The 24266-nt window shown below is 40.6% G+C and overlaps 4 protein-coding genes across 5 annotated transcripts; 1 reads left to right on the top strand and 3 right to left on the bottom strand.

Annotated features, from left to right (window-relative positions):
• Window positions 1-3454: 3454 nt before the first annotated feature.
• On the bottom strand, window positions 3455-5145 carry LOC106085701 (mitochondrial chaperone BCS1). 2 transcript variants are annotated; one of them, XM_013250065.2, is made up of 2 exons: window positions 5046-5145; window positions 3455-4934 (listed from the first exon to the last, which is right to left on the bottom strand). In XM_013250065.2, the coding sequence occupies exon 2, from the start codon at window positions 4788-4790 to the stop codon at window positions 3507-3509; it is 1284 nt and encodes a 427-aa protein (XP_013105519.2). In that variant the 5' UTR covers window positions 4791-4934; window positions 5046-5145; the 3' UTR covers window positions 3455-3506. The 2 variants fall into 2 exon arrangements, with proteins under 2 accessions (XP_013105519.2, XP_013105518.2); XM_013250064.2 differs by having other exon boundaries at window positions 5022-5127.
• Window positions 5146-8057: 2912 nt separating this feature from the next.
• Window positions 8058-8735, bottom strand: LOC106085703 (protein Abitram). Its single transcript, XM_013250067.2, has one exon. The coding sequence runs from the start codon at window positions 8733-8735 to the stop codon at window positions 8133-8135; it is 603 nt and encodes a 200-aa protein (XP_013105521.2). The 3' UTR covers window positions 8058-8132.
• A 42-nt stretch (window positions 8736-8777) lies between these two features.
• On the bottom strand, window positions 8778-14949 carry LOC106085704 (COX assembly mitochondrial protein 2 homolog). The gene is made up of 3 exons (XM_013250069.2): window positions 14881-14949; window positions 8995-9166; window positions 8778-8933 (listed from the first exon to the last, which is right to left on the bottom strand). The coding sequence occupies exons 2-3, from the start codon at window positions 9073-9075 to the stop codon at window positions 8778-8780; spliced, it is 237 nt and encodes a 78-aa protein (XP_013105523.1). The 5' UTR covers window positions 9076-9166; window positions 14881-14949.
• On the top strand, window positions 12217-13487 carry LOC106085702 (protein BCCIP homolog). Its single transcript, XM_013250066.2, has 3 exons — window positions 12217-12466; window positions 12523-12649; window positions 12714-13487. Exons 1-3 carry the CDS (start codon window positions 12341-12343, stop codon window positions 13352-13354), a joined length of 894 nt encoding a protein of 297 aa, XP_013105520.2. The 5' UTR covers window positions 12217-12340; the 3' UTR covers window positions 13355-13487.
• Window positions 14950-24266: the final 9317 nt, after the last annotated feature.

Genomic DNA, 24266 nt, shown 5'->3' with positions numbered 1-24266 from the left:
AAGCCCCATATTCTCTTGGTCAGTAAAAAAGTTCTGTTTGGGTGGGTGTTTTGGGGAAGGGGTGGACCCCCAGAAACGTGGTCCGCCATTTGGATATTAGATTCGTATTTTACTCGCAAATACCTTTCATTTGAGTCTCATATTGACATGGTCGGTAAATATGTCCGATTTAGGGATGTTTTGGGGCTTGGGGTGGTCCCCCTAGCACTTGGTTCGACAATTGGATATCAGATACGTTTTCTTATCCTAAATACCTTTCATTTGAGTCCCATATTGTCGTGATTGGTCTTAATATATGTTTGGTAAGTTTTAGGGTGGGGCGGCCTCTCCAGGTACCCCATCCGAAATTTGTATACCAAATTTTTATTTTTATTTCGCTTAAATCGCACCACCCATCTCCGAGATCTGGCGTTTCTGAAAATTAGGGTAAGGGGGAGGGTCCGCCCCCCGTTCAGATATCAAAAAATGTAGTACCCCATTTTTACCACGTGAAAATGTGAAAATGTCAAGAAAAACGGGTTAGCCGTTTCTGAGTCTATAAGGAACACACAAACATACAAACAAACAAACACGAATTGATTTTTATATATAAGACTAGCTGAACCGGGCCACTCCGCTACGCCTTTTTTTACTTTATATGGAACAAAATTATCCTTTAAATATTAGTTTTCGACAATTAAAGAGCTTTTAGTGAAATGCCATGCTACGAAAATGGTATATCTCTTGACTAGCAGTATAACAATATAACTGCCATCTACTGGCTGTTTTCTGAATCCAATTGAAAACAGCTAGTAAATGGCGCTAATTTAAATGTTAATCCTACTCGCTTATATTGCCTTAACGCCTATAACATTGGTCATCATGTGGTAGTACCATAGTCATCGTTTAGTCTTTTTTTAATCAAATCAAATTGCCATCATTATGATTGATCGACTGTTTTAGGGTGAGGTGCTCCGCAAGGTATATAAGCAGAAAGGTATAAGGTTGCAGTCCACAACCTTATATCTTTCATTTAATCCCATATGGTCATGATTGGTGTATACAGCCGTTTGGTGGAGGGCGTCTATAAGAGGGTTGTGCGCCACACCTCATCCGCCACTTAAGCCCAAATTTGAATGACGCACTCCACTCAAAAAAATCTATCACTTGATCCCCCATTGTTTTAATGGGCCAAATAAATGGAGGCAATTTAATGTCATTTAATGTCTTATTAGTAATCGGCTCCCAAATACCATCTATTTGAGTCTCATATAGCAATGATTTAGTAAAATTTCAATATGGAAGTTTTGGGGTTGGGCGACCCCCAATTACTTGGACTTCATTTTTAATGTCATATTCGTATTCTACTCCTTCTTTTACTTTATATGGCACGGCATTGGATAGCTGTGACCACCACATAAGCCGGAACCTTATGGTCCGATCTGTGTGGTGTTCATCGCTACCGGGCGCGTCCACAGGTTGCGGATAGTGGAATGCTCCATGCGGAATAGCTGCAACGACAGTCGCAGACAATCAGCGGTATCGAGCGGAGAGTCCAAGGGCGAGGCCGGGTGGCACCGGCTCTTGCACAAACACTAAGTGCCTATAATGCTTGGCAAGTTATAAGCAATGGCCAACCTGTTCCCGCGGCGATCGGTCCTTTGGATCTTTGCTCACCTACAGGAACTTGACGAAGATCGCCGCCTCCACATGAAAATGTGGCTATAACAATAACATTTACAATCTCAACCGACCTCAGAAAGCAAAAATTGCAAATTTACCCATGACCACGGGGGCAAATTTCTCACAAATCAATGAGTGCTGTTCGATTCAAGTTAAGCTCATTAATAAGAGATCTCCTTTTTATAGCCGAATTCGAACGACGAGCCGCAGTGCTACACCTCCTTGAGAACCCAGCACGAGATAGCTGTGAGCACCACACAGGCTGGAACTTTGTGTCCCGATCGGTGTGGTGCTCAACGCTATCACGAAAAGCTTAGCTACGAGCTACCGGGCGTGTCACAAGTTGCGGATGGAGTAATGCTCAATACGGAGTAGCTGCAACGGCAGTCTCGGACAATCGAAGAGTCTAAGTAAAATGCTTGGCGGCCCAGACTCTTGTATAAATATTGAGTGCCTATGATGCTCCATTTGACTAGGCGAGTTTTTGGTGCCTTCAAATAACCAATGGCCACCATGTTCCCACGGCGATTGGTCTTTGGACGGGAACAAGCTTGCTAACCTACAGGAGCTTGAAGGGGATCTTCATCTCCACATGCAAATGTGGCTAGAACAACAAGCTCCTTGGGGTGAAGTTTTTACATGGCTTGTATGCATTGCATAGGAGCTCACAAATGTCGCCAGCATTAGGAGGTGATAGTCACCGCTGAACATTTTTTCTGATATTCTCGCCAGAATTCGAAATCAAGCGTTTAGCGCCATAGGCGGGCATTTTAACTTTTGTTCTTCAGTGGCCCCTAATAGAAAGTAAACGCCAAGTTTTACTCCTTCGAAAGTTAGCGTACTTTCAACAGACAGACGGACAACAGACAGAATCGACTGGTATGTCATAACGATCCAGAATTTATACACTATGTTGGGTCTCAGATTAATGTTTCGATTTTTACAAACGGAATGATGAAATAAGTATAATCCCATCCTATGGCGTAGGATATAAAAAGAAGATGTGGGAAGCAAATAAGCGCGGAAAAAGTACAAGATCATAGTTCGACGACGACGAGACGCGAGTTTCCATTACAGACGGGACTATGCACTCCCTTGCTCTCTTAAAGGTTGTTGACCAAAAATTGCTATTCCAACATGCAGTATGTATCCCACGACGTATCCCACATGGCACGTGCGGAAATGCATTCGCTAAATGCAAAATTTACATCCCACTGGCATAGACCAGTTATGGTTAGGATACTGGCAAACCGACGCAGAACCAGGGTTTGTGGTTCTTAATAATCCCAACCAGATAGAGAGGTTATCCGAGATGTGCCCTACTCAAGAGATAAAAAAGGCCTAACATGTATAATGAGGCGGCAGTACATGGCCGTACGGTAGAATCGGCTCACTAGTTGTTGTAGCAGTGTGTTGTACACCGAGACGGCATCCCTTGCCGATGAAGGATTCCATCGGGTCAATCCGGTACGAACAACCGGCTGCCATGGGATTGCGGCTCACTAGTAGTTTTATATAGGGTTTCCAGTAAGAGGCGTTTTTTAGTATTGAAAGAAAACTACAATTTTTTAAGATAAGTTATAGGGTTATTATCTCATAATAAAGAAGATGTGCCGCTAATAATGAAAAGGAACACCAGCCAAATGGCCAACACGACCACGCCAACAGGACCATATCCTTCTCATGAATTTTTCCATAGCCAAATCGCTGGTGATTTTAAATAACATCTTTTGTTGTAAAGCCCTTTATATGTCATTCACATTTCAATGTCTCCATTTACATTCCTTTGAGGTAAATTTTACGACTTTTTATTTAACAACAAAAACTTTTGACTCTTACAATTACTATCTACTTATACCACTATTCCAAATTTGTTTAACATTTTCAATAACCGTTGTGTAAGATGACATTTTATGTCTCATAAAATAACCTTGTATCTGGGCAGGACTAACATCTTTGCCCTCCCTCATAATGGATTCAGCAAATTTCTCTGCACTTGCTTGACTTATATTATCATGCTGATAAAATCGATTAAACATTTCGATTAACTGGAACCTTGAACAGTAGCCTACATATTCCTGAACATCGACGCGTCCAGGTCTTATCAAAGCGGGATCTAATCGATCAATATAATTGGTGGTCATAAAGACAATACGTGCTTCAGTTGAGGCCACACCATCCAAACAGTTCAATAATCCACTAAAGGTAACTCGATTTAGGCCCTCATATGCCGATTTTTGTTGCGCAACTTCTTCTCGGGAAGCGAAGGCAGCATCAATGTCCTCCAATAGAATAATGGATTGCTCGGGCGCTACATTAAGTAAGTGATTTAGCCGATCGTCTGTTAAACCTCGCTCAGACAAATTCAAAAGACAAATTCCATACTCCAGCTCCCCAGCCAAAGCTGTAATAAAACTCGATTTTCCACAGCCCGGAGGACCATGCAGCAGATAGCCCCTTCTATAGGGAATTCCTCTATCGGCATACCATTGCGAGTTGTTAATGAATTCTTTGCAATCGCTTACTATACGCTCTGATATGCTTGTATCCAAAACGACCGAAGTCAAAGGACGTCTTCGGCGAGGATGTCCAAATGGTCGCCATTCAGCACCCATGGCAGTGTACATTATGGTTTTGCCTTCTGTGGCTTGCAAAGCAAACAAACGAGCCTCCTCCAACATATTAAAGTACAATTGCTTATTTCTTCCAAACGCCGTTAAGGTAACCGACTCCCAGGGAACACCCATATGCAGATCCAAAGTCTGTTGTTCTCTTGTGCGTTCGATTTGAATCCAAACGCCTTCATAGCGCATTAAATGCTTGCCAATACTTGGTATGAAGTCATATTTGGTTTTTATTTTTCCAGTTTCCTTTTGAACAAATGAAGTTTCCACACTCAAATGCTGTGTGTCACGAGCAGCTCGAGCCGTAATCCATTGCAATAGCCACTGATACGATTTATCTCGGCAAGGAACTTCTAAGGTAATCATAAGATGACGCCTAAAAAGAATTAAGCCGCCTTGTAGACCTTTGCGAAGAATTGCAGCCCCAGCTCCCACACCAAAGAGGCCAAAGCCAGCCCCAAAATAGGGATTTGTTGACAAGCTGCTTATGAGGTCACCAAACATTTTTGAGTTTCAAAAGCGGCAGATATTAGAAGCCTGCTAACATCTTATGTAAAAGTATTCAATGTTGGGGAAGTGGGATACCAACCAGAATAGTATCACTTGGTGAATTACAACAATAGTTTGGTCCTGGTGTGTAGAGATTAACTGCAAAATGTAAGGAGAAACCATCTTTATATAAGGAATTAAATGCAGGTAGTATTCTTAAGTATTTTTCTTCATTTTTACAAGTACTTTAATTTATGTTTTAGAATTCACCATCAAATTACGCCAGAAATCTTTGATAACCACAGTTTCGTCCCACAGTCGAGAAAAAAAAAACAAATCAGCTGTTCGTCGCAGTCACTTTGAAATGCACCGCTATGATTACTGAGAGCAATGATTAGTTGATGCGTACTATTTTAACGTATAGTGGGAAAGCTAAAAACGGTAAAAACTTCGGTTAGGCAAAATCTTGAAATGAGACATAACATAGAAGTCAACATGCTGTGTTTCACGATTCTAAAGAAGCCATTTAAGTGAGGATCGTTTCAAATATGTGCATTAGCAACCATGAATAAAAGAAGCTCGCACGAAAATCAAAAAATCTAAGAATAGAATTGAGAACCTCAAAGTGTCCATGATGTTGAATGGTAAGTTTGTTTCTTATGGAAGTTATTTATATATATGTATAGTTATGGACAAATTCAACCCATTCTTAAAATGGATATTGGAAGCCGTAACAAAACATTATATGCTGAACCTTTTCAGTTTATCAATTGACCAATATGAAGTCATATCATCTGATTATTGAACGTTTTTCAATTGGAAAAAAACACGATTGGAATGGCATTAGAAGGCACAGTTCTCTGCTTTAGTGAACTAACACTTAGAAGTGCTTTAGTGATTTAATACTTCTAAGTCCCGGCACGGTATAGCTGTGAGCACCACACAGGACGAGACATTGAGGTCCGATTTGTGTGGTGTTCATGGCTGTAACGAGAAGCTTAGCTGCGATCTACCAGGTTGCGGATAGTGGAATACTTCATATGGAGTTGCTGCAACGGCAGTCGCGGAAAATCAGCGGTATTGAGCACCGAGTCTTAGTTAGAGGCCGGGCGGCACCGGTTCTTGCACAAATACTGAATGCCTATAATGCTCGATATGACAAGGCGAGTTATTGGCGCCTTTAAATAACCAATGGCCCATCTGTTCCCGCGGCGATCGGTTCTTTGGACCGGAACGACCTTGCTCAACTACAGGAGCTTGACGAGGATCGCCACCTCCACATGAAAATGTGGCTACAACGACGAACACTTCTAAGTAGCTTTCCTGATACACTATTTCGTGCAGTGCTAAGAGGCATGAATTTGGAAGAGCAGTTCAATAGCTCCGTGTTTTGCAGTTAAGTTAGAATGCCACCAACGGAATTATTAATATCTCGCCAAATATCTCGCTTGCGTCAATTGTTTTTTTTAGATTACGTTGGTATACTAGCAAATTGTCATTTTATTAAGATTTGTTCACCTCCCCTTACTTCTCTCTGTTGGCCGACCGTACTTCACCGTTCGACCGTTCCTGGATCTTGACACTCAACAGAATCAAGCAGAGAAAAGATAAAACGCAACAAACTGCTACAACAACAACAAGCGTACTTCATAACTTTTGAATACCGAGGGTATACCATTAAGAAGAAAACCAATTGGAGTGGCTTCAGCGAGTCGCAGCTTAAATGTGCTGCCACCACCATCAGAGGTATGTTGCTGAGAAGAAATTTCCGAACTTATCTAGCGGAGCATACGAATACTCCGAGTGAAGACCAATTTTCGAACACAGAGAGCGGAACTTGTAGATGAGCGTGATGGGATTCGTCGATCCTATTGACTCTAGAAGCAGGGAACAAAATCTGTAAATAGTAGAGCACTTGAAGCCCCGGTAGGGATAAACTTTGGTCCACTGCCAAGTAACTCTTAAACCCCGGCTACGGGAATGATGGGACCTCTGTCGCTTTTGGTGATGAAGCAGTGACAGATTAGGTTGGTGAACCGTGTTGTTGTTGTAGCCACATTTGTATGTGGAGGTAACGATCCTAGTCAAGCTCCTTTAGATGAGCACGCTCGTTCCGGTCGAAAGGACCGATCGCCTTGAAAACATGGTGGTCATTGGTTATTTAGGGCTCCAATAACTCACCTTGTCATATCGAGCTTCATAGGCACCCAGTATTTATGCAAGAGCCGATGCCGCCCGGCCTCTCACTGAGATTCTCCACTCGATATCTCTTATTGTTTACAACTGCAGTTGCAGCTACTCCATATGATGCATTCCACTATACGCAACCTGTGGACGCGCCCGCCAGGTCCCAGCTAAGCATCTCGTGACAGCCAGCCTGTGTAGTACACACAGCTATCCCGTGCCGGGTTAGCAAACCGTCAAATGAGCATACCGAGAGAAATAGTTCAAGTGAAAGAGCCACTTATCGCACTACGGTCTACAAAAATGTACAGTGATTGAAGTTACCAATGCTTTCTACATTCTTGGTGCTCCAACTATTAGATTTATCGGGAGTCAAGTTTCAAGTAGTCCAACCTAGGAAATATGGGTTTCAAATGAAAGGTAATGATTTTGACCCGTGAAGAACCTATGGGGTCTTGAGAATTTTGACCCCTATTTGGAAAATTAGCAAAATTGGTATTTTAAATAAAATTCTATTTGCCTTCCAAAGTTGAAAAAGTTTACCCGCCTTCATTTGATCCTCATATTGCCTAGTTTAGGGAATACGAGTCCGAGCCCAAAAACGACTTTATATTCGGGTTCCTGGGGTCAAAATTAGGGGGTATGCAAAATATTAGATATTTTTTTGCGAACTTCCCCGTATAAAATAGTTCAGCCCAATTATATAATCATGGTTTCAATGTTCCACGCTGATAACATTTTCGTGAAGTTTGATGTCTATCTTTGGCGATTTGGCCGATTAATTCATTGCTATCATGTGATCTACATACTTTTAGCTTAGTTTCACTATGTTAGAAAAGTTTTACAAAGATTAAGCCCGGCAGTGCGGCCAGTATTAATGAAAAGTTATCCACCACTGAACATATTTTCTGAAGTTCTGATCAGGTTATAAAGCTGGGCTTTCAGCGTCATATATACCGCCCATATATAATGGTTAACTGTTTTGAATTCCTTGAATTGATGAGTGTAGTGATGGACTACATGGATCCAAATTTGATCTCAACGAATCTTTGACCGTTCACTTAAATTTAGTTAGCCTCGAATAATAATCACTCTCGGTTACACTTACATCTGTTTTGTTGACATTTATTATAAAATCTTATAGTATAGTCAATTTGATTTCCTGAAGATTTATCACTCGTCTGCGTTAGCCTCACTTGCTTTTGATTTCTTCATATACTCGTCATATTGTTCTTGATTCATAAGGCTGGCCTTAATCTCTTCACAATGTTCTGGTTTGGGTAGTACAATGGCGAAATAGCCTGCGCCTTCTTCCGCTGTTATAAGACTTTCCGGATCTTCAGCATATTTTGTATTAACCTCAACTAGTTTACTTCGCACACAGCTGGGAATTTTATAAACCTCACCCGTTTTGGTGGTGAGTAAGGCCAAAGTTGAGTCGTGTTGTAGTACCATACCACCTTTTTTGCCCTTTCCCTTTACAGTGTTTTTGGCACGATCTGTTTGTCCTATATCGAAATTAATGCTAGCTATACCTTTGCTGAATGCTGGATGCTCCGGGGCAAGACAGATCAAGCATATGCGATTGGAGTGAAATAGTACTTGGTAAGGTGATTGGTCGCCACCTTTTTTAATATAATAATAGCGTGTGAAAAAGCGATCTACCACGGATGGATAATCATCAACATACTCGTCTGTTATAGATTTGACATCTTGGCCACAAATTATTTGTGGTTCATGTTGGAAGTAATAGTCTGCCAAAGGATCGATCTGCATGATTCTATTGTGAGTGTGGGTTTACGTGGGATGCAAGGGGTACTATTGTTGCTCGTTTATAAGTCTCTTCAATTCCGCTTGTCTTTCACGCGCCTTTGCTCTATTGGCTGCAGAACGAGCTATGCGTTCTTGTTTCAAGCACTTGACAACAGCACTATCGAAATCGTTGCAAAATCCCACAAATTTGGCAAATTTATTCTAAGAAACGGCAATGGCATTATTAAGTTTATGGTTATATAAAAAGGCTCGGTTTACTTACATCCTCGTGGCACTTTTTTAATGCATCAATCAATTCATTACAATGAGGTGTATGCAGGTGAGGTGATAGATCAGTGTGCATCTTCTTTTTCACACGTCCAGAAAAGGCTTTTAATTCCTTTATTTTACAGACCGACTATTTATTATGGAGCAAAAGCAAATGTTGTGCTGAACTTTTAGAAATAAAAACAGAGTTGTTTTACGAGTAAATAAATAACAGCTGCTTACCAACCATCGAGATATGTAAAGAGATTTTGTGATTAACGTATTGTGACGGTATAAACGTAATGTACTGAAACAATTTAAAGGTTCGTACTATGATCGCTTTACGCTGCTTAAATCCTATTTTAAAATTGAAAGTTTTCAAAGTTTTAACATTCACAATAGGCAAATTTTGACAATCTTAACGGCGTTCATGGGGCCTATCCACTTTATGTTTTTTTAAGTGACAACCTTCTATTAGTGAATCCTGAGTTTGGTATACATAGGGTCTACATTTCTAATATAGCCAGTACATAAACCGAATCCGGCTTTTAGTATTCTTGCGTTCACAAATATGTTTTATAACTTTCTTTCTATGTATAACATTATTCATTAATCCTGTGAATCTCCGATCGTCCTATTGATTTCCAGAATTCATTCTCCCATTCTGGAGGAAGAATGACTGGAACCATGAATCAAGATATATTCATTTATAGGTAGTGGCAGTTGCCCAACAACAAAATATAAAGTGCACTATCTGTCGAAATCGGTGATAAGTGCAACTCTGATTTTGTGTATGTTACTAGTTCGCGGCATTTTTCATTGTTAGTGTGTGTATGGTTCTTAACCATAATACACACACACAACCAAAATTCGTTGACAGATAGTGTTCTTCGCGAAAAAAATTGTATTCAGCTGTTAACGGTACACTACCTGGTAATTATGTCATGCCATGAATCTCGTACCGTTCGTGTGCGAGATTCGCTGACTGCGGCGTTAAGTTAGGCCTCACCTGTAGAATTCCAGCTGGCGTAAAGCAAGCGGATGATGCATTAATAATGTCTTGGAATTTCTAATTAGCAACAAGATATCAGTTGTGGTCTACTATCTTAAGCCATTCCAACCGGTTGATAAACGTTCGGATGGTCTGTCAATGGAGAAAAGCATGAGTGAGTTATGGAATTCAAATGAATTGACGGGTATCCAGCATACGTCATTACAACTCTGAGAATGTAATGCTAATGTCTGCAAACTGCTATAATCATCCATAATACTTTAATCTTTTTGCGCTTTTTATATTCTGCTCGATTTGGTATAAGCAAGTTTACACTGTTAATTCGTCGTCGTTTACCTGATAAACACAGCACGGAATTCCTAACTTGAAATTGCGAGGTTACTTTTTAGTACTTACAGCGCACAATACGATTACTGACTTAGGTATATGTCCATAGTAACATGGGGCAGATTAAGCAAATATTTTAACTTAAAATATGTTATACTACTAAATTTCCCACGATTAATGTTTAAGCTCAATGATAAGGGCCTTTCTTTTTATTGTCGAGTCCGAACGTCTCCACACAGGCTGAAACATTGAGGTCCGATCTGTTTGGTGTTCATGGCTGTCATGAGAAGCTTAGCTGCAAGCTACCGGACGCGTCCACAGGATGCGTATAGCGGAGTAGCTGCAACGGCCGTTGCGGACAATCAGCGGAGACTCTCAGTGAGAGGTCAGGCGGCACTGGCTGTTGCCCAAATACTGAGTGCCTATGATGCTGGATATGACAAGGCGGGTTATTAGCGCCTTTAAATAACCAATGGGCACCCTATACCTGCGGCGATCGGTCCTTTGGATCGGAACCAGCTTGCTCACCTATATGAGCTAGACGAGGAAATGTGTCTACAACAACTTTGTAGAGAAGTTTCAACATGGGAGGATACCTCACAAATGTAGCCAGCGTTAATTAGTAAGGAGAAAACGACCGCTAAAAATTTGTCTGAAGTTTGCACCGGGAATTGATAAATAAAGAAAAAATATAAACTCTTAGGAATTGAGGTTAATATCAGTGCTGAATAAGGTTAAGCGATTAGCCGACATAAAATTTTTTTAATTTTTGGCATTGAGGATGTCAACTTGTTCTCTTTTTACGTAAACAAAGACGTTTTCTCCTATTTGACATTTTCAATCGGCAGATTTGACATCCTCAATTATGTTCATGGAGCCTATCCACTTTATGTTTTCACAAGTGAACTAACCTTCTATTAGTGAATCGTGCAGTGCAGCCAGGTTTTTACGTGATAAATCGTCAAAATGAAGGAGAAAAATAGTCCAAACCGTTAATTTTTTTTTAAAAAAAAGTCTTAGAATTGTCAAACCTAAAATGTTCCTTTTTCATTTAGATTTCGCAATTTTCAGAGGGTAAAAGACCTCTGGAAGCTTAAATAATTAGGTTGTTCGTTTGAGTTACTATTAGTTTCAATAAAACCATAAGTAATCCAATATTTGATATAAAGAACAAAATATCAATAAAATTTTCTTTAAACACAAAATTTCAATGAAAACTTCTATAGAGACAACGTTTTAATGAAATATTCTCCAAAGACAAAATGCAAGTGAAATTTTTCCCTGAATCATTTTGGTTACGTCGTTTTGAAAAACTATTCTACGTTAAGATTTTTTTTTCTTACTTTTTCACTGAAATTTTATTGATTTTATAAATTTTTTTTGGTAAAAAATTCGATTTTAGGCAGTGTTTATTTTGCACAATTTAGACTTTTATTTGGGCTCACATGACTCGTTTTTGTGGCAACCGGGTCGCTTTAAGAGCGATTCGTTTGCTCAAAACAGCTTTGGTTTGAACATATTGTAGTATTAGGATGACTAAATTTTGTCTGCCATTTTCCTCACTAAGCAGACTAATACTTTTTCGCTTATTTTTCTCCAACGTTTTTTATATGGAGTCTGATAGCATTCCGCGTAAAAGGCCCCAGTAGTGGCTGGTACTATGTTAATTTTTCATTGAGACTTTTGTAGCGTTTCAAAAAATTAACCGTAAAAAATATGTGTTTTCAACTGTGAAAAACGAATATAGTATCAGCCGTTAATCAGATGTACGTGTTCTAAATAAAAACACGTCCAATATTCGATAATTTCTAACGGTTATAGCATTCACTTGTATTATACGATACGACTTTAGTAACTCTCGTAAGGCAATGCATAGCAGCAACACGTGCAACGAAAAGTGGAAAAACAACAACAAAATAACAACTGACATCAGTTGGGCAGTGGTAATCTCGTGTACATTTTTAATTATTTTTTAAAAGAACCAAGTGAATTTGTAAATCGCAGTGTTCATATTGTCAACATAATGTCAGCTAACAAGCGCAAAAATTTAAATGCAATGGAAGAAGATTTAGAAAGTGGTTCAGACTCTGAAACTTCCAGTGATAATGAAGATGATGGTCCCCATCCAGAGGCATATACGGGAAATGAGGTATGTAGTTCTCTTCTGTTGTTTACATCATGTAGTAATAGTTCTCAATTATTTAGGAAGTGCAAATAGACTTTGAAGGTCGATCGCCGACAGATCCCGATTGTCATGGAATTTCACAATTACTGCAAAGAGTATTTCTAAAAGCTCACATCAATACTATGCAAATGGCTGATATGATTATAGGTATAATACACATTTGAACATACATTTAAGCAATTAAAAACAAAATATGTTTTTTAAATTACAGCTCAAAATTTCGTGGGTAGTGTCATATGCCAATGTGAAGCCGATGGAATGGAAAGCGATGCTGACGATGATATGTGTGAAGATGGCACCATATTCGGTATAACCACAGCGCTTAACATTACCGCCAAAAAAGATGTCCCCTGCATTGAACAATTCCGATCTTTCATAGTTCAAAAAGCAGAAAAACACGCTCCTGATGCAGTATTAAAACATTTTCGTGATGTTTTAGGTAATGAGGCTAGACCCATTGGATATTTGATAAACGAACGTTTTATCAATATACCGGCACAAATTTCTGTACCTCTCTTGGAAAATCTGTATAAAGAAATTAATGTAGCCAAGCAAAAAGGAATGCCTTTTAATTTCGTTTATTTCCTTATGGTTATAAAATTCTACCGCAAAGAAGCTAAAAAGGGTAAACCCAGAGAAGATACCTACACTAATGCCGAAGAGGAACTTATTGCAGAGAAGGCTGTAAACTCTTTCGAATATTCTGTAGCGGATGAATGTGACATGGGTATGTCAGGTGATTGGTTAGAAGGCGATGCTACCCTGACCCCATTTAGGAAGGTAGTTCTGTTTGACGCAAAAAATTTGCCAGAGCTAATATTTGATATACAGAAATATGTTAATGGTCAGTAGAAATGTTGGATTGCATAGAAGAAAAGAGTGATTACGAGAATATGAACATCATACGTATAGATTATGTATGAAGTTAGTTATATAATTTTACTATATAATTTTTAATAATTTTTATAAATTCGATTTAAAATAAAATGATGAATGAATATGTATGCATTTATGTGCATTGATAAAAATTTTAATTGACACACTTGTAGTATTTCGAAAGAGTACCATTTATGGTAATATTATGGTAATTGTGAGATGCTGATAGTGGAATCCCAAGGTTTGAGACTTTTGTGAAACATTCAATAAAGCAGAAGCTAAATTTGATTAAGACGTCAATCGCCTGCTACTCAGCTATAATTGCTGGTACTGGGAGAATTCCAAGGGCATAGCTGTGTTCCTCACACACAATCTGGAGCTTTGAGGCTGGATATGTGTGGCGTTCTTTGCAGTCACAAGAAGCTTAGCTGCGAGCTACCGGGCGCCTCCACAGGTTGCGGATAGTGGATTGCTCCATACGGAGTAGCTGCAACGGCAGTCGCGGACAATTAGCGGTCTCGAGCGGAGAGTCTCAGTGGGCGGTCGGGTGGCACCTGCTCTCGCATATATACTGAGTGCGTATGATGCTCGATATGACAAGGCGAGTTATTGGCGCCTATAAAGAATCAATGGCCACTCTTTTCCCGCGGCGATCGGTCCTTTGGACTGGAACGAGCTTACTCACCTACAGAAGCTTGACGAAGATCGCCACCTTCACATGCGAAAGTGGTTACAACAACAACAACGGGCATTACTATTTATAAAGTACGCGAACAAACCTATTATGTTAATAGATCTGTTCGCGTAAATTTCCAGCAAAAATTTGCCAGTAAAAATTTGCAGTCGCGCAAGGCGCTGGTCCCAGACAAAATACAACCTTACAACTGTCCTGTGTGATCCCGCTACTGAAACCTGGAAAGGACACGAGCAAGGGGAAGTCGTACAGACCGATCTGTCTTCTTTCATCAGTAGCCAAGACGCATGAGGGATTACTCCTTCCGATCCTCCCGTTGGATAATTTCCATTCGCCGAGCATCAGTATGCTTTCGAAGGCTGTATAGGAATAACAACGTTCTCAAGTCCCTTGTCGGCAGCACTTGGTGTGCTGATAAAGATACCTTGGACTAACCATCTAATGCTTTTGGATATTGTGGCTAGAAAAATTGCTACGACCACTGGTGTGAGGTTAAGGGAGTTTTCTATTTGGTTATGTGACGGCTACGGACACTATGTTATCAGTGAAGATATCTGTATCCGTTCACAACTGGCACACTAATTTGAACTAATTTTTTCTTATTCCAATGTGCGTAAATTTTAACTGCCCAGCTAGACCCAATAAATACCATGGCAGCTCTTCCCTCTTTAACAAATTCAAAGAAACGTTGTTGGTTTCCTCGTATCTCTCTGATGAGGATGTTTCCATCAAAACACTTAAGAAACCGATCATTGCTCTTTTCTCTTTTTCAAGATTTTCCAAATAGTTCCCCAAATTTTGCACTTACCTTCTTATGTAGAACAACCGAATTGAGGTAAAATTACAACTTCATTTGGCGAGTTTTCTGTATCTGAACACTAGCTGCTGCCATGAATCTTCATTAAAAGTAAATAAAAATTAAACAAATTTAATAATTACCAGTAAACAATATTTTTATTTTTTACTTATCTCTGCCTTTTGGTGTTAGCCAGGATTCCTGGGTGTTAGCTTTTGTATTTTCATTTAACGGCTGCATTTCATAATACAGCTGACCATTACAAAACATCTGTTCAAAGTTTCAGTTTGCAGTTTCTCTATTTTCGAACTGCCAAAATTTGCTCTCTCTCGCGCTCTCTTCTGCTGGCAAATAAAGTACGCGAACGACTTCCAGTAAAAATGTGTGCAAATTTGCACCCTTTTTTGAGTTGCCGAACACAGCTAATTTGCAATTTTGATGTAAGCGACATATCGCGATCACGCCTACACCAACATCATTTTTGCTCTCATTTCATAGCGGTATAGCTCTCAAATTTGGAGAGGAGAAGGAGAATAATTTTCGCGGGAAGGGCCCGATATGTATGGGGGCTACATATAAATCTGAACCGACTTTCATGAAATTTTGCACACATATTGGGTCGTCAAATTTTGTAAAGATCGGACCTAAATTGTGGCTTCTTTAGCCTTAAAAGTCTAGTCCTATTTTGATGAAATTTTGAATATATATCAAGACGTCAATCAAAACACTTAATGCCAATTTTATTAAGATCGGATCAAAATTGTGGTTGCTACAGCTGAAAAAGGGCATATCAGATGAGAGATTTATATGGGAGCTATATCTAAATCTGGACCGCTTTTTTTTCAAAATCGAAAGCGTTTGTCCTTAGACCAAAAAAGTGACTTGTGCAAAATTTTACGAAGTCGGGCAACAAGTGCGACTTGGGCATCACTCCCGAGTCCTTTGTTTCTTTCGGGGCGTGCTAGTGGCCAGGACTGTGGAGTCTAGCCCTCAGAAAGACAAATGTTCATGATATTATTGATTTTGTCATAAAATTTATGAAAAACATTTTTCAATACGTCTTAATGAAACTTTTCGTAACATTCATGAAACACGTTTCATAAATTTCAATCCCATGAAACATGCCATAATATTTAGGAAAATCAAACATATAGCTTATCATAACATTTATGAAAATCTTTCATAACATTTATGAGTATTTTTCATAACATTTAAGAAAAAATGTCATGAAATTAACAATAATATTTATTATATTCATGGAACCCTCTTCTACTGTTTATAAAATGGTTTCATTACATTTTATAAAAAAAAAAATAAAACCAAAAGCTTGGATATTTAGTTAAATACATGATGTAATAAAATTAATCTATCTTGCATGTCGAACAAATTTGAGTGCGTATACGAAAAAGTTCCAGTATTTAGACAAACATACCACACATAACGGCCATGAATTTAGCTGGTTATTCATTTTTTGATTTTCCTTTGAAAAGCTTTAATTTTTATTCCAAGAAACATTTGTTTACTTACGGCGGTTCATTCCCTTCCATATTGGAGGTTCCCTTGCGAATGTTTACATCCTTGCGAATGTTTACATCATTTCTTTGAGAACCTTTCTGTTCTCAAAGAAATGAGAACCCAAAACCAAAATGTAAGTCCCACACTAGCAGTTAGAAGGAGTTCTAACTGCTAGTGTGGGACTTACACACAGATGGTGTTCTATAGTCTTTTCTTCCTCAATGTCCTCACAGCTTCTGCGCAAGTCGTTGCTGGCAACTTTCAGTCTGTCAGCACGTTTTTCGATTAGACAGTGACCTGTCATGACGGACACAATGACTGAGACGTCTGTTCTAGCCAATGACAGCAAAGCAGCAGACCTCTTCAAGTTCAAATTAGGCCACATAGTTCTGAAATGCTCACAGCCCCATCTTTGTGACCATCTATCATTCGTTCTCCTTCGGGCCTGGTCCTGAAAACTTAGCTTACATGTCGCTGGAGGCATACCCACAGATTCCAGTGTCCCTGGAGTGTGTAACGTAGTTCCTAGTCTCACAAGCTCGTCTGCTTTAGAATTCCCTGGGATATCTCTGCGGCCCGGCACCCAGAACAGGTGAATTTTGAACTGTTCAGCCATCTCGTTGAGAGATCTGCGTCAGTCGAGGGCGGTTTTTGTGTTCAGAAATACGTTCTTCAGGTATTTAATGGCTGCCTGAGAAGATATTTATGCCAATCGTCGCAAAGACATTATATTTTAGCCATTCCACAACTTCCTTAATTGCAAGGATCTCTGCTTGATACACACTGCAGTGGTCGGGTAACCTTTTCGATATGACCGGTTCTAGATCTTTGGAGTACACCCCAAAGCCCACCTGGTCGTTTAGTTTGGAACCATCCATATATTGTAGAAGTCTATGTAACTTCTGTTACCTGGGATATCGTAGTTCCAAACGGTTCTATCAGGAATAGCGGTACAGTAATTTCTATTAAAAAGTGGCTCAGGTAGGGTGTAATCCACAGTGCCTGGTATATCGGATATTGTATCAAGGATAACACAGTGTCCGTAGCCGCCACGGCAGTGATTACAGCAATTCGGGTAGCCACAATGTCCAAAAGGCATAAGATGTAGCATTAAGTTCTGTGCTTGGTGTCGTCCTCAGTGCGGCTGTAATGTATAAACAAGCCATCCTTTGAATCCGGTTAAGTATTGAGCAGTAGGTGAACTTTTAAAGCGCCGTCCACCAGACCATAACACCATATAGCATTATAGGTCTGATAACTGCAGTATATACCCAATGCATAAATCCCCAACTTTTGCAATGGCTCTCTTGCAGGTGTATAGGACAAGAGTGGCTTTCTTGTCCTTTCCAAAATGTTGGATTTGAATTTTAGTTTCCTGTTCAGCAAAACACCCAGGTATTTTGCGCTTTCTGTAAATGGAACATTGTCTCCACCCATGGAGACAGTTACCACTGCAGGCAACTTGTATCTCCTGCTGAAAAGAACTACTTCTGTCTTGCACGGATTTCTACTTTCGGTAGCCCACTTTACTGTTGCACATGGAGCTACCTGAAGTATACCTCTTAGAGTGCTGGGAAACTATCCCCTAACCGCAATAGCATAACCGACCACTCTTACACCTCTTTCTTCCACAGACAATAATATATTGTTAATAGCTATATTCCAAAGTAGAGGAGACAGTACACCTCCATGAGGTGTTCCTCTGCTGACCCATCTTTTTAGAATCACAGATCCCAAGTCTGCCGTAACGCATCTTTTAGCAGGTAAGTTATTAATAAACTTTCTTACGGTAGAGATCAACTCTACCTAGAAACTCCAACTCCTTCATGATTGACGTCGGTTTGGCGACTAGGTCGTGAAGGGCTATTTCAGTGGATGCATGTTGCTGCAGCGCCAAACGATCTCTAGGGATCTTTGCCGTGAGATATGTTTCTATCAACATCTCAAGAGTTTTCAGCCTTCGCCTTCGTGTGGTAAGGTTTTCCTGCTTTCGGAATGAAAATGCCCTTCGTGTCCCTCCATCCCACAGGTATGTATGACATGCTGATACAAGCAGAGTATATCTTCCTGAGCCAAGGAACAAGTCTACCAGACACAGCATGTAGTTCAACCGGTAATACATCATCAGGGCCTGGCGACTTAAAAGAGTCGAAACTTCTTATTGCCCAAAGGATTTTCGGCTCAGATACAATTTCCCTAATAACCTCCGACGAATGCATACCAGTGACAACCTCTTCTGGCGCCACGTTGTCCATTGGAGAATTTCTCGGGAATTATGTATCAGCGAGTAGTTCGGGTGTTTCCTCACTAGACATTGTCCATACTTTCTCCAACTTCCGAATATACCCCACCGTAATAGGTCTCGAAGACAGAATCTTCGTTAGACTAATATAACGATGATCAGAGAAGCTGAGGTCATCTAACACTTTCCAGTCGCATATTGTTCCATTTATATCTTCCGATACAAAGGTAATATCTAGTACGTCCTGCCTGTTGTTGGTAATGAAGGTCGGTGTATTCCCTTAATTACAAATCGCCAGATTGCAACTTATAATATATTCAATAAGCAGCTCCCCCCTTTCGTTGACATCCGAACTTCCTCATATCTGATGATGTGCATTAGCATCACTTTCTACAATGATGCTTTTCTTCCCTACAGAAGCGGCTTTAACCAGCGACTAAAGGTCTCAATACGGCATCTCTGAATCGTGTGCCATATATAGGAAAGCCAGCCAGTAATGAGACTTGTTTATTTCAAGGCTGGCTACTACTAAATCTTCAATGCTTAGCGACGGAAGAAGAAAAACATTTAGACTACTCTTTGCAAGAATACAGGTCTTCCATTCCCCGCACCCTTGAGAAGTTTAATTCCCGGAATTCTTAGTCCACGAACCATTCCTTTACACACCCATGGTTCCTGGATAAGAACCACGTCAATTCCCCCTGCCATCAGGAGGACCTTTATTGTCGCCGAAGCGGCCTTACAATGGTGGAGATTTTTGTGGAGAAACCGGGCCATAGTCAGGATTCAGAACTTCACCACTGTTGTGTTAGCCTCGTCTTCTGATTCCACCAGGGGTTCATCCTCACAAGTTCGTTAGAACTTGTCATGATGAGCTTCCGTACGCATCCAAGGGCAGGTGAGAAAACTGTGAAACCACTCTTCCTTAGGACACTGGACACTTGCGGTATCGACGATTTATCCTAAGATGCTTCACTAACTGCTGCTGTCGAAGTACTCTCTGAGTTACGTGCTTCCCCGCTGGCGCACACTTTGAGCCCCGTCCAACTTTGTGACCCACCCGCACAGAGCTTGTCGGGTCCCATTTCGATGCCATCCCCTCCTGTCTCGATCGTGGCAGGGGGATTTTTAGTCTCCTGCAATCCGTCAGACTTTAGCGATGTGGTCGATAGTTCCTCAGGCAAGTCTTCAGCAACAACTGCTTAGTCGTCTCCTTCTTGAATAAATCTAGTGCTGCACCTTGCTAGATCTCACCAAATCTTTGAAATACAAATTTTTATGGTTTACGCACTTGTTATTAGAGTTAACTTTCGTTAAATATAGGAGGAGGTATATTCATTTAGTCATTCCGTTTGCAACACATCAAAATACTTATTTCCGACCCTACAAAGTATATATATTCTGAATCGCCGTTAAATTCTAATATGTTTTAATGATGTCTGTCCGTAAAGATACAGCCTTCAAAAGTTGAGTTACTGTTTCTAAGTTTGGCATAGATTTGTATTTTGTCTATACGCAGTTTAAGTTCTTAAGGAGCAAAATGAGAACATGTTTAGATACAGCTGTCAAATAGATCGATATCCCGGTTAAGGGTCTTAAATCAATAAAAGCCGAATTTTTAATCCGATTTCGTTGAAATTATAAACTGCGAAGTGTACTAAGGCCCTTTCATGTAGAGCGACCTATCGATCTAACAATTAAAGGTCTTAAACCCATAAAATCCCCATTTGTTACCAGATTTCGTTTAAATTTGGAACAGTAAGTAAGTTATGTAACAGTAAGAACTGAAGAAAGTCCAGTTCAGACCAAATTTGGATATAGCTGTTATATAGACCGATTTACCAGAAAAAATCGGACTTTCCTATTTCTCTAAAATTTAGAACAGTGAGTTGGACTAGATTTTCCGTAGTCCGACCCAAATTTGGTCCAGATCGGACCATACTTGATATAAATTTGGAACATAGTGTTGCAAAAGGACACCCAATATCCGAACCGCGTAGGGTCAATATCAGTCCATGTTCGGATATAGCTGCCATATGAACCGATCTGCAGATCCGGAATCCGTTTTTGGGGCTCGGGCTCGTGGACCCCCCTAGGGGGCAAAACCCCCCTTTGGGGGAAGTATTCCAACCTAGGCAATATGGGTATCAAATGAAAGTTATTGATTAGTAGGTTACGAATATGCAAACAAAGGTGCAAGTGGAGCAAAGCGGAGCGGGAGTGGAGCAAAGCGGAGCGGGAGTGGAGCAAAGCGGAGCGGGAGTGGAGCAAAGCGGAGCGGGAGTGGAGCAAAGCGGAGCGGGAGTGGAGCAAAGCGGAGCGGGAGTGGAGCAAAGCGGAGCGGGAGTGGAGCAAAGCGGAGCGGGAGTGGAGCAAAGCGGAGCGGGAGTGGAGCAAAGCGGAGCGGGAGTGGAGCAAAGCGGAGCGGGAGTGGAGAAAAGCGGAGCGGGAGTGGAGCAAAGCGGAGCGGGAATGAGGCAGAGCGAATCGTAAAACGTATATACCCTCTCCGGATCCCTGGAAGCTATATCTTCCTTTGAAGAATTGTAGATGTGCTAATGGCCATGTTGCTTTTAGTCAAGTAAATTGATATATTTCAAGCATTTCACCTAGGAGAGTTTAATAGCTAAGGAAAATCTTTATCCTGCCCATTTGTATCCTAGTTGTAAACAGAACATGTCTTGATTTCCCAACAGGTTATTTCGTTTCCAAATACGAGTTGAAATATAGATATCAGCTTCGTACTTTATTCCATATAACCCCAGTCGGCATAAATATGTATGTGATTGAGTACATGCATAAACTTAGATAATAGGGTTGTTTTATTTGCCATTCTAGCGGATTCGCCAGCTTGTGGATTAATATACACTCTTCCCGCTAAAGCTGGAGTTACATACCTCGCGCAGCAATTATGCGTACTTACGCGTGCATGTCAGAAAAAATTAAAATAAGTTGGTTTGTATTGATTGTGTAAGTTACACAACAAATGGACGCACGCAGTTAACCAACTTTGAACGCGCGTTAGGGTGCAAAACATATGAGTGAATATGTTTATTGTTTTTGCAGTCCGTTAATTAGAGAAGGCTGTGTGACAGTGCTGCCAACACTAAACTACAAAGCCAAGGCGGATTTAACAAGATGGTCTCTCGGGAACAGCTGTTCACAGCCGGCCAGGTTTGACGGTATTAAGATGTCAGATTTTTGTTTTCATTCTCTTTGTTGTTATCGTTTTTCTCGCATATTTTCTGCTCACAGAAATCGAGGCGACGATAGGGAACCTGTAAGGAAGGGAAGGGCTTCCGATCGGATACCTGAGATGAACCTTGAAGTCTAGTGCGAAGCACTGCTGCCATCGGCACAGTCTTGAATTGGCGAAACACTAGTATTGCCATCTGGAAGATCATGTTACACGGATGGATCAAAGCTAGAGGACAGAGTAAGCCTGGGGTCTACATTGAGAACCCAGGGACTGAGAACTCTTTTAAACTGCCTGAACATAATACGGTCCTGCAGGCGGAGATCCAGGCGTTCACGGGATGCGTGGTGTGGTGCTAACACGAGGATGTCGAGTGTGAACATCTTTACCGACAGTAAAATTGCCATTAGGCCAATAACAACCAGGACGGTAAGATCACGAACAGTCTTTCAGTGTAAGAAAGCGATTAACGCCTTCTTTGAGAATGGCCAAATCCGCATCGTTTTTGTGCCGGGCCATAACGGAGTAAGGGGAAATGAAAGGGCAGACGATTTGGCGGTGAAGGCCAGAGGACTGCCGTCAATAAACTTGGTTAACCCGAAGCCTTTCGGGTCGACGCAGTCCGTGTCAAGGGAGTGGGCGAAAAATGCACATGCAACATTGTGGAACAGGTGGGAAGGCGAAAATATTATGGGGGGATCTTGATCGTGAGAAGACGAGGCTTCCTATGAAAGGAAGTAAGAAGGAGGTCAGTATAGGTATCGTAACGGGACACGTAGGAATACGAGCTAACTTATGTAAAATCGGCGCGGAAAGTGATAGCATGTGCAGGGCATGCGGGAAAGATGATGAGACGTTGGAGCATTTCGTTTGTCATTGCCCGGCTTTCGCGTCTAACAGACACCGGCACTTAGGTGGAGACACAATACCAGATATGAACCAACTTAGGGTAGTGGTATTGAAAACAATTAAGGATTTTGGAAGTAGCACGGAAACAATTAAAGGTGGTCTCATTTGTACAACAACAACAATCATATGGTGCAATCTGCCATCAAGCTGATCGAATTTTGTCAACACACATAAAGAAATTTGTGTGCGTGTGTGTGTACATGAGCAGATAATATGCGAGGAAGAAGATAACCATAAAGAGAATGCAAACAAAAATCAGACATCTTAATACTGTTAAACCTGGCCGGCTTTTAACAGCTATTTGCGTGAGACCACCTATCCACTTTATGTTTTCACAAGTGATCTAACCCTCTATTAGTGAATACTGACTAATAAGGTTAATTTAAGTTTATATTTCGTGGAGATCAGTATACAAATGTTCATAAGGTTGTAAAATTATTCTAGCTTTATTGAAGTCTGATCGATCTTTTCCAATTTCAAAAGTTTACTTCCTTTGGTTAATAATATAGATTTTAAATATAATAATAAATGAACACAAAAATTTATTAAGAGACTTACAAGGAAATGGCTAAATCGTCTTAAAGAGTAAAGGCCTATGTACCAGATTTTCTTTATGTTGTAGTTGTAGCCACGTTTTCTTTTGAAGGTGGCGATCCTCGTCAAGCTCCTGTTGGCGAGCAAGCTCGTTCCGGTCCAAAGGATCAATTTCTGCGGTAACAGGGTGGCCATAGATTATTTAAAGGCGTTAATACCCGCCTTGCAATATCGAGCATCATAGGCACTCAGTATTTGTGCTAGAGCTGGTGCCGCCCGGCTTCACACTGAGACTCTCCGCCCAATACCGCTGCTTGTCCGCTACTGCCGTTGCAGCTACTACAGCTACAATATGAAGCATTCCACTATCCGCAACCTGTGGATGCGCCCGGTAGTTCGCAGCAAAGCTTCTCGTCACAGCAATGAACACCACACAGATTGGACCTTAATGTTCCAGCCTATGTGGTGCTCACAGCTATCCCGTGCCAGAAGATTTACCTTATAGAAATGTAAAGCTACATTAACTTTTATGAATACCGGTGTACATTTGTCCCGATCTATATTCAGTTGAATGTTGGCATTCGATAAATGGATTCAAAATTTTATTGGCCTTATTCATAAAAAGATTTATTTGGCAGTACTATAAAAGAAATCTGTCAAATAAATCTATTTCAAATCCTTCGTACAATGAGAAGGTAAAGTCATAAGCCCAACATCAACGAAATCAGCGATACAACCCTGTGGGGATGGTGGCGCAAAGAAATTTGTGTGCGGGTGTGCATGCGTGTGCGTAAATGAGCAGAGAATATGAAAGAAAGAAGATGACAACAAAAATAATGCAAACAAAACTCTGACCTTAATAATCTTGATACCGTCAAACCTGGCCGGCTGTTAACATCTCTGATTTTGTGTATGTTACTAGTGGTCTCATTTGTGCAACAACCACAAATCATATGGTGAAATCCGCCATTTTGCCATCAAGCTGATCGAGTATTTGCCAAT

Source organism: Stomoxys calcitrans, chromosome 2 (assembly GCF_963082655.1).
Source record: "Stomoxys calcitrans chromosome 2, idStoCalc2.1, whole genome shotgun sequence".
NCBI classification, from domain to species: domain Eukaryota; kingdom Metazoa; phylum Arthropoda; class Insecta; order Diptera; family Muscidae; genus Stomoxys; species Stomoxys calcitrans.
Note: the sequence above shows the minus strand (reverse complement) of the source record. Positions and strands in the feature narration are given on the sequence as shown.

What these genes read in the sequence shown, in the direction of transcription:
- LOC106085701 (XM_013250065.2), bottom strand. Translation starts at nt 4,790, where the DNA reads ATGTTTGGTGACCTCATAAGCAGCTTGTCAACAAATCCCTATTTTGGG.
- LOC106085703 (XM_013250067.2), bottom strand. Translation starts at nt 8,735, where the DNA reads ATGCAGATCGATCCTTTGGCAGACTATTACTTCCAACATGAACCACAA.
- LOC106085704 (XM_013250069.2), bottom strand. Translation starts at nt 9,075, where the DNA reads ATGCACACTGATCTATCACCTCACCTGCATACACCTCATTGTAATGAA. An exon ending in TAAAAAAGTGCCACGAGGAT is followed by an intron (nt 8,934 to 8,994) that starts GTAAGTAAACCG and finishes GCCGTTTCTTAG; the next exon opens with AATAAATTTGCCAAATTTGT.
- LOC106085702 (XM_013250066.2), top strand. Translation starts at nt 12,341, where the DNA reads ATGTCAGCTAACAAGCGCAAAAATTTAAATGCAATGGAAGAAGATTTA. An exon ending in AGGCATATACGGGAAATGAG is followed by an intron (nt 12,467 to 12,522) that starts GTATGTAGTTCT and finishes TCAATTATTTAG; the next exon opens with GAAGTGCAAATAGACTTTGA. An exon ending in AATGGCTGATATGATTATAG is followed by an intron (nt 12,650 to 12,713) that starts GTATAATACACA and finishes TTTAAATTACAG; the next exon opens with CTCAAAATTTCGTGGGTAGT.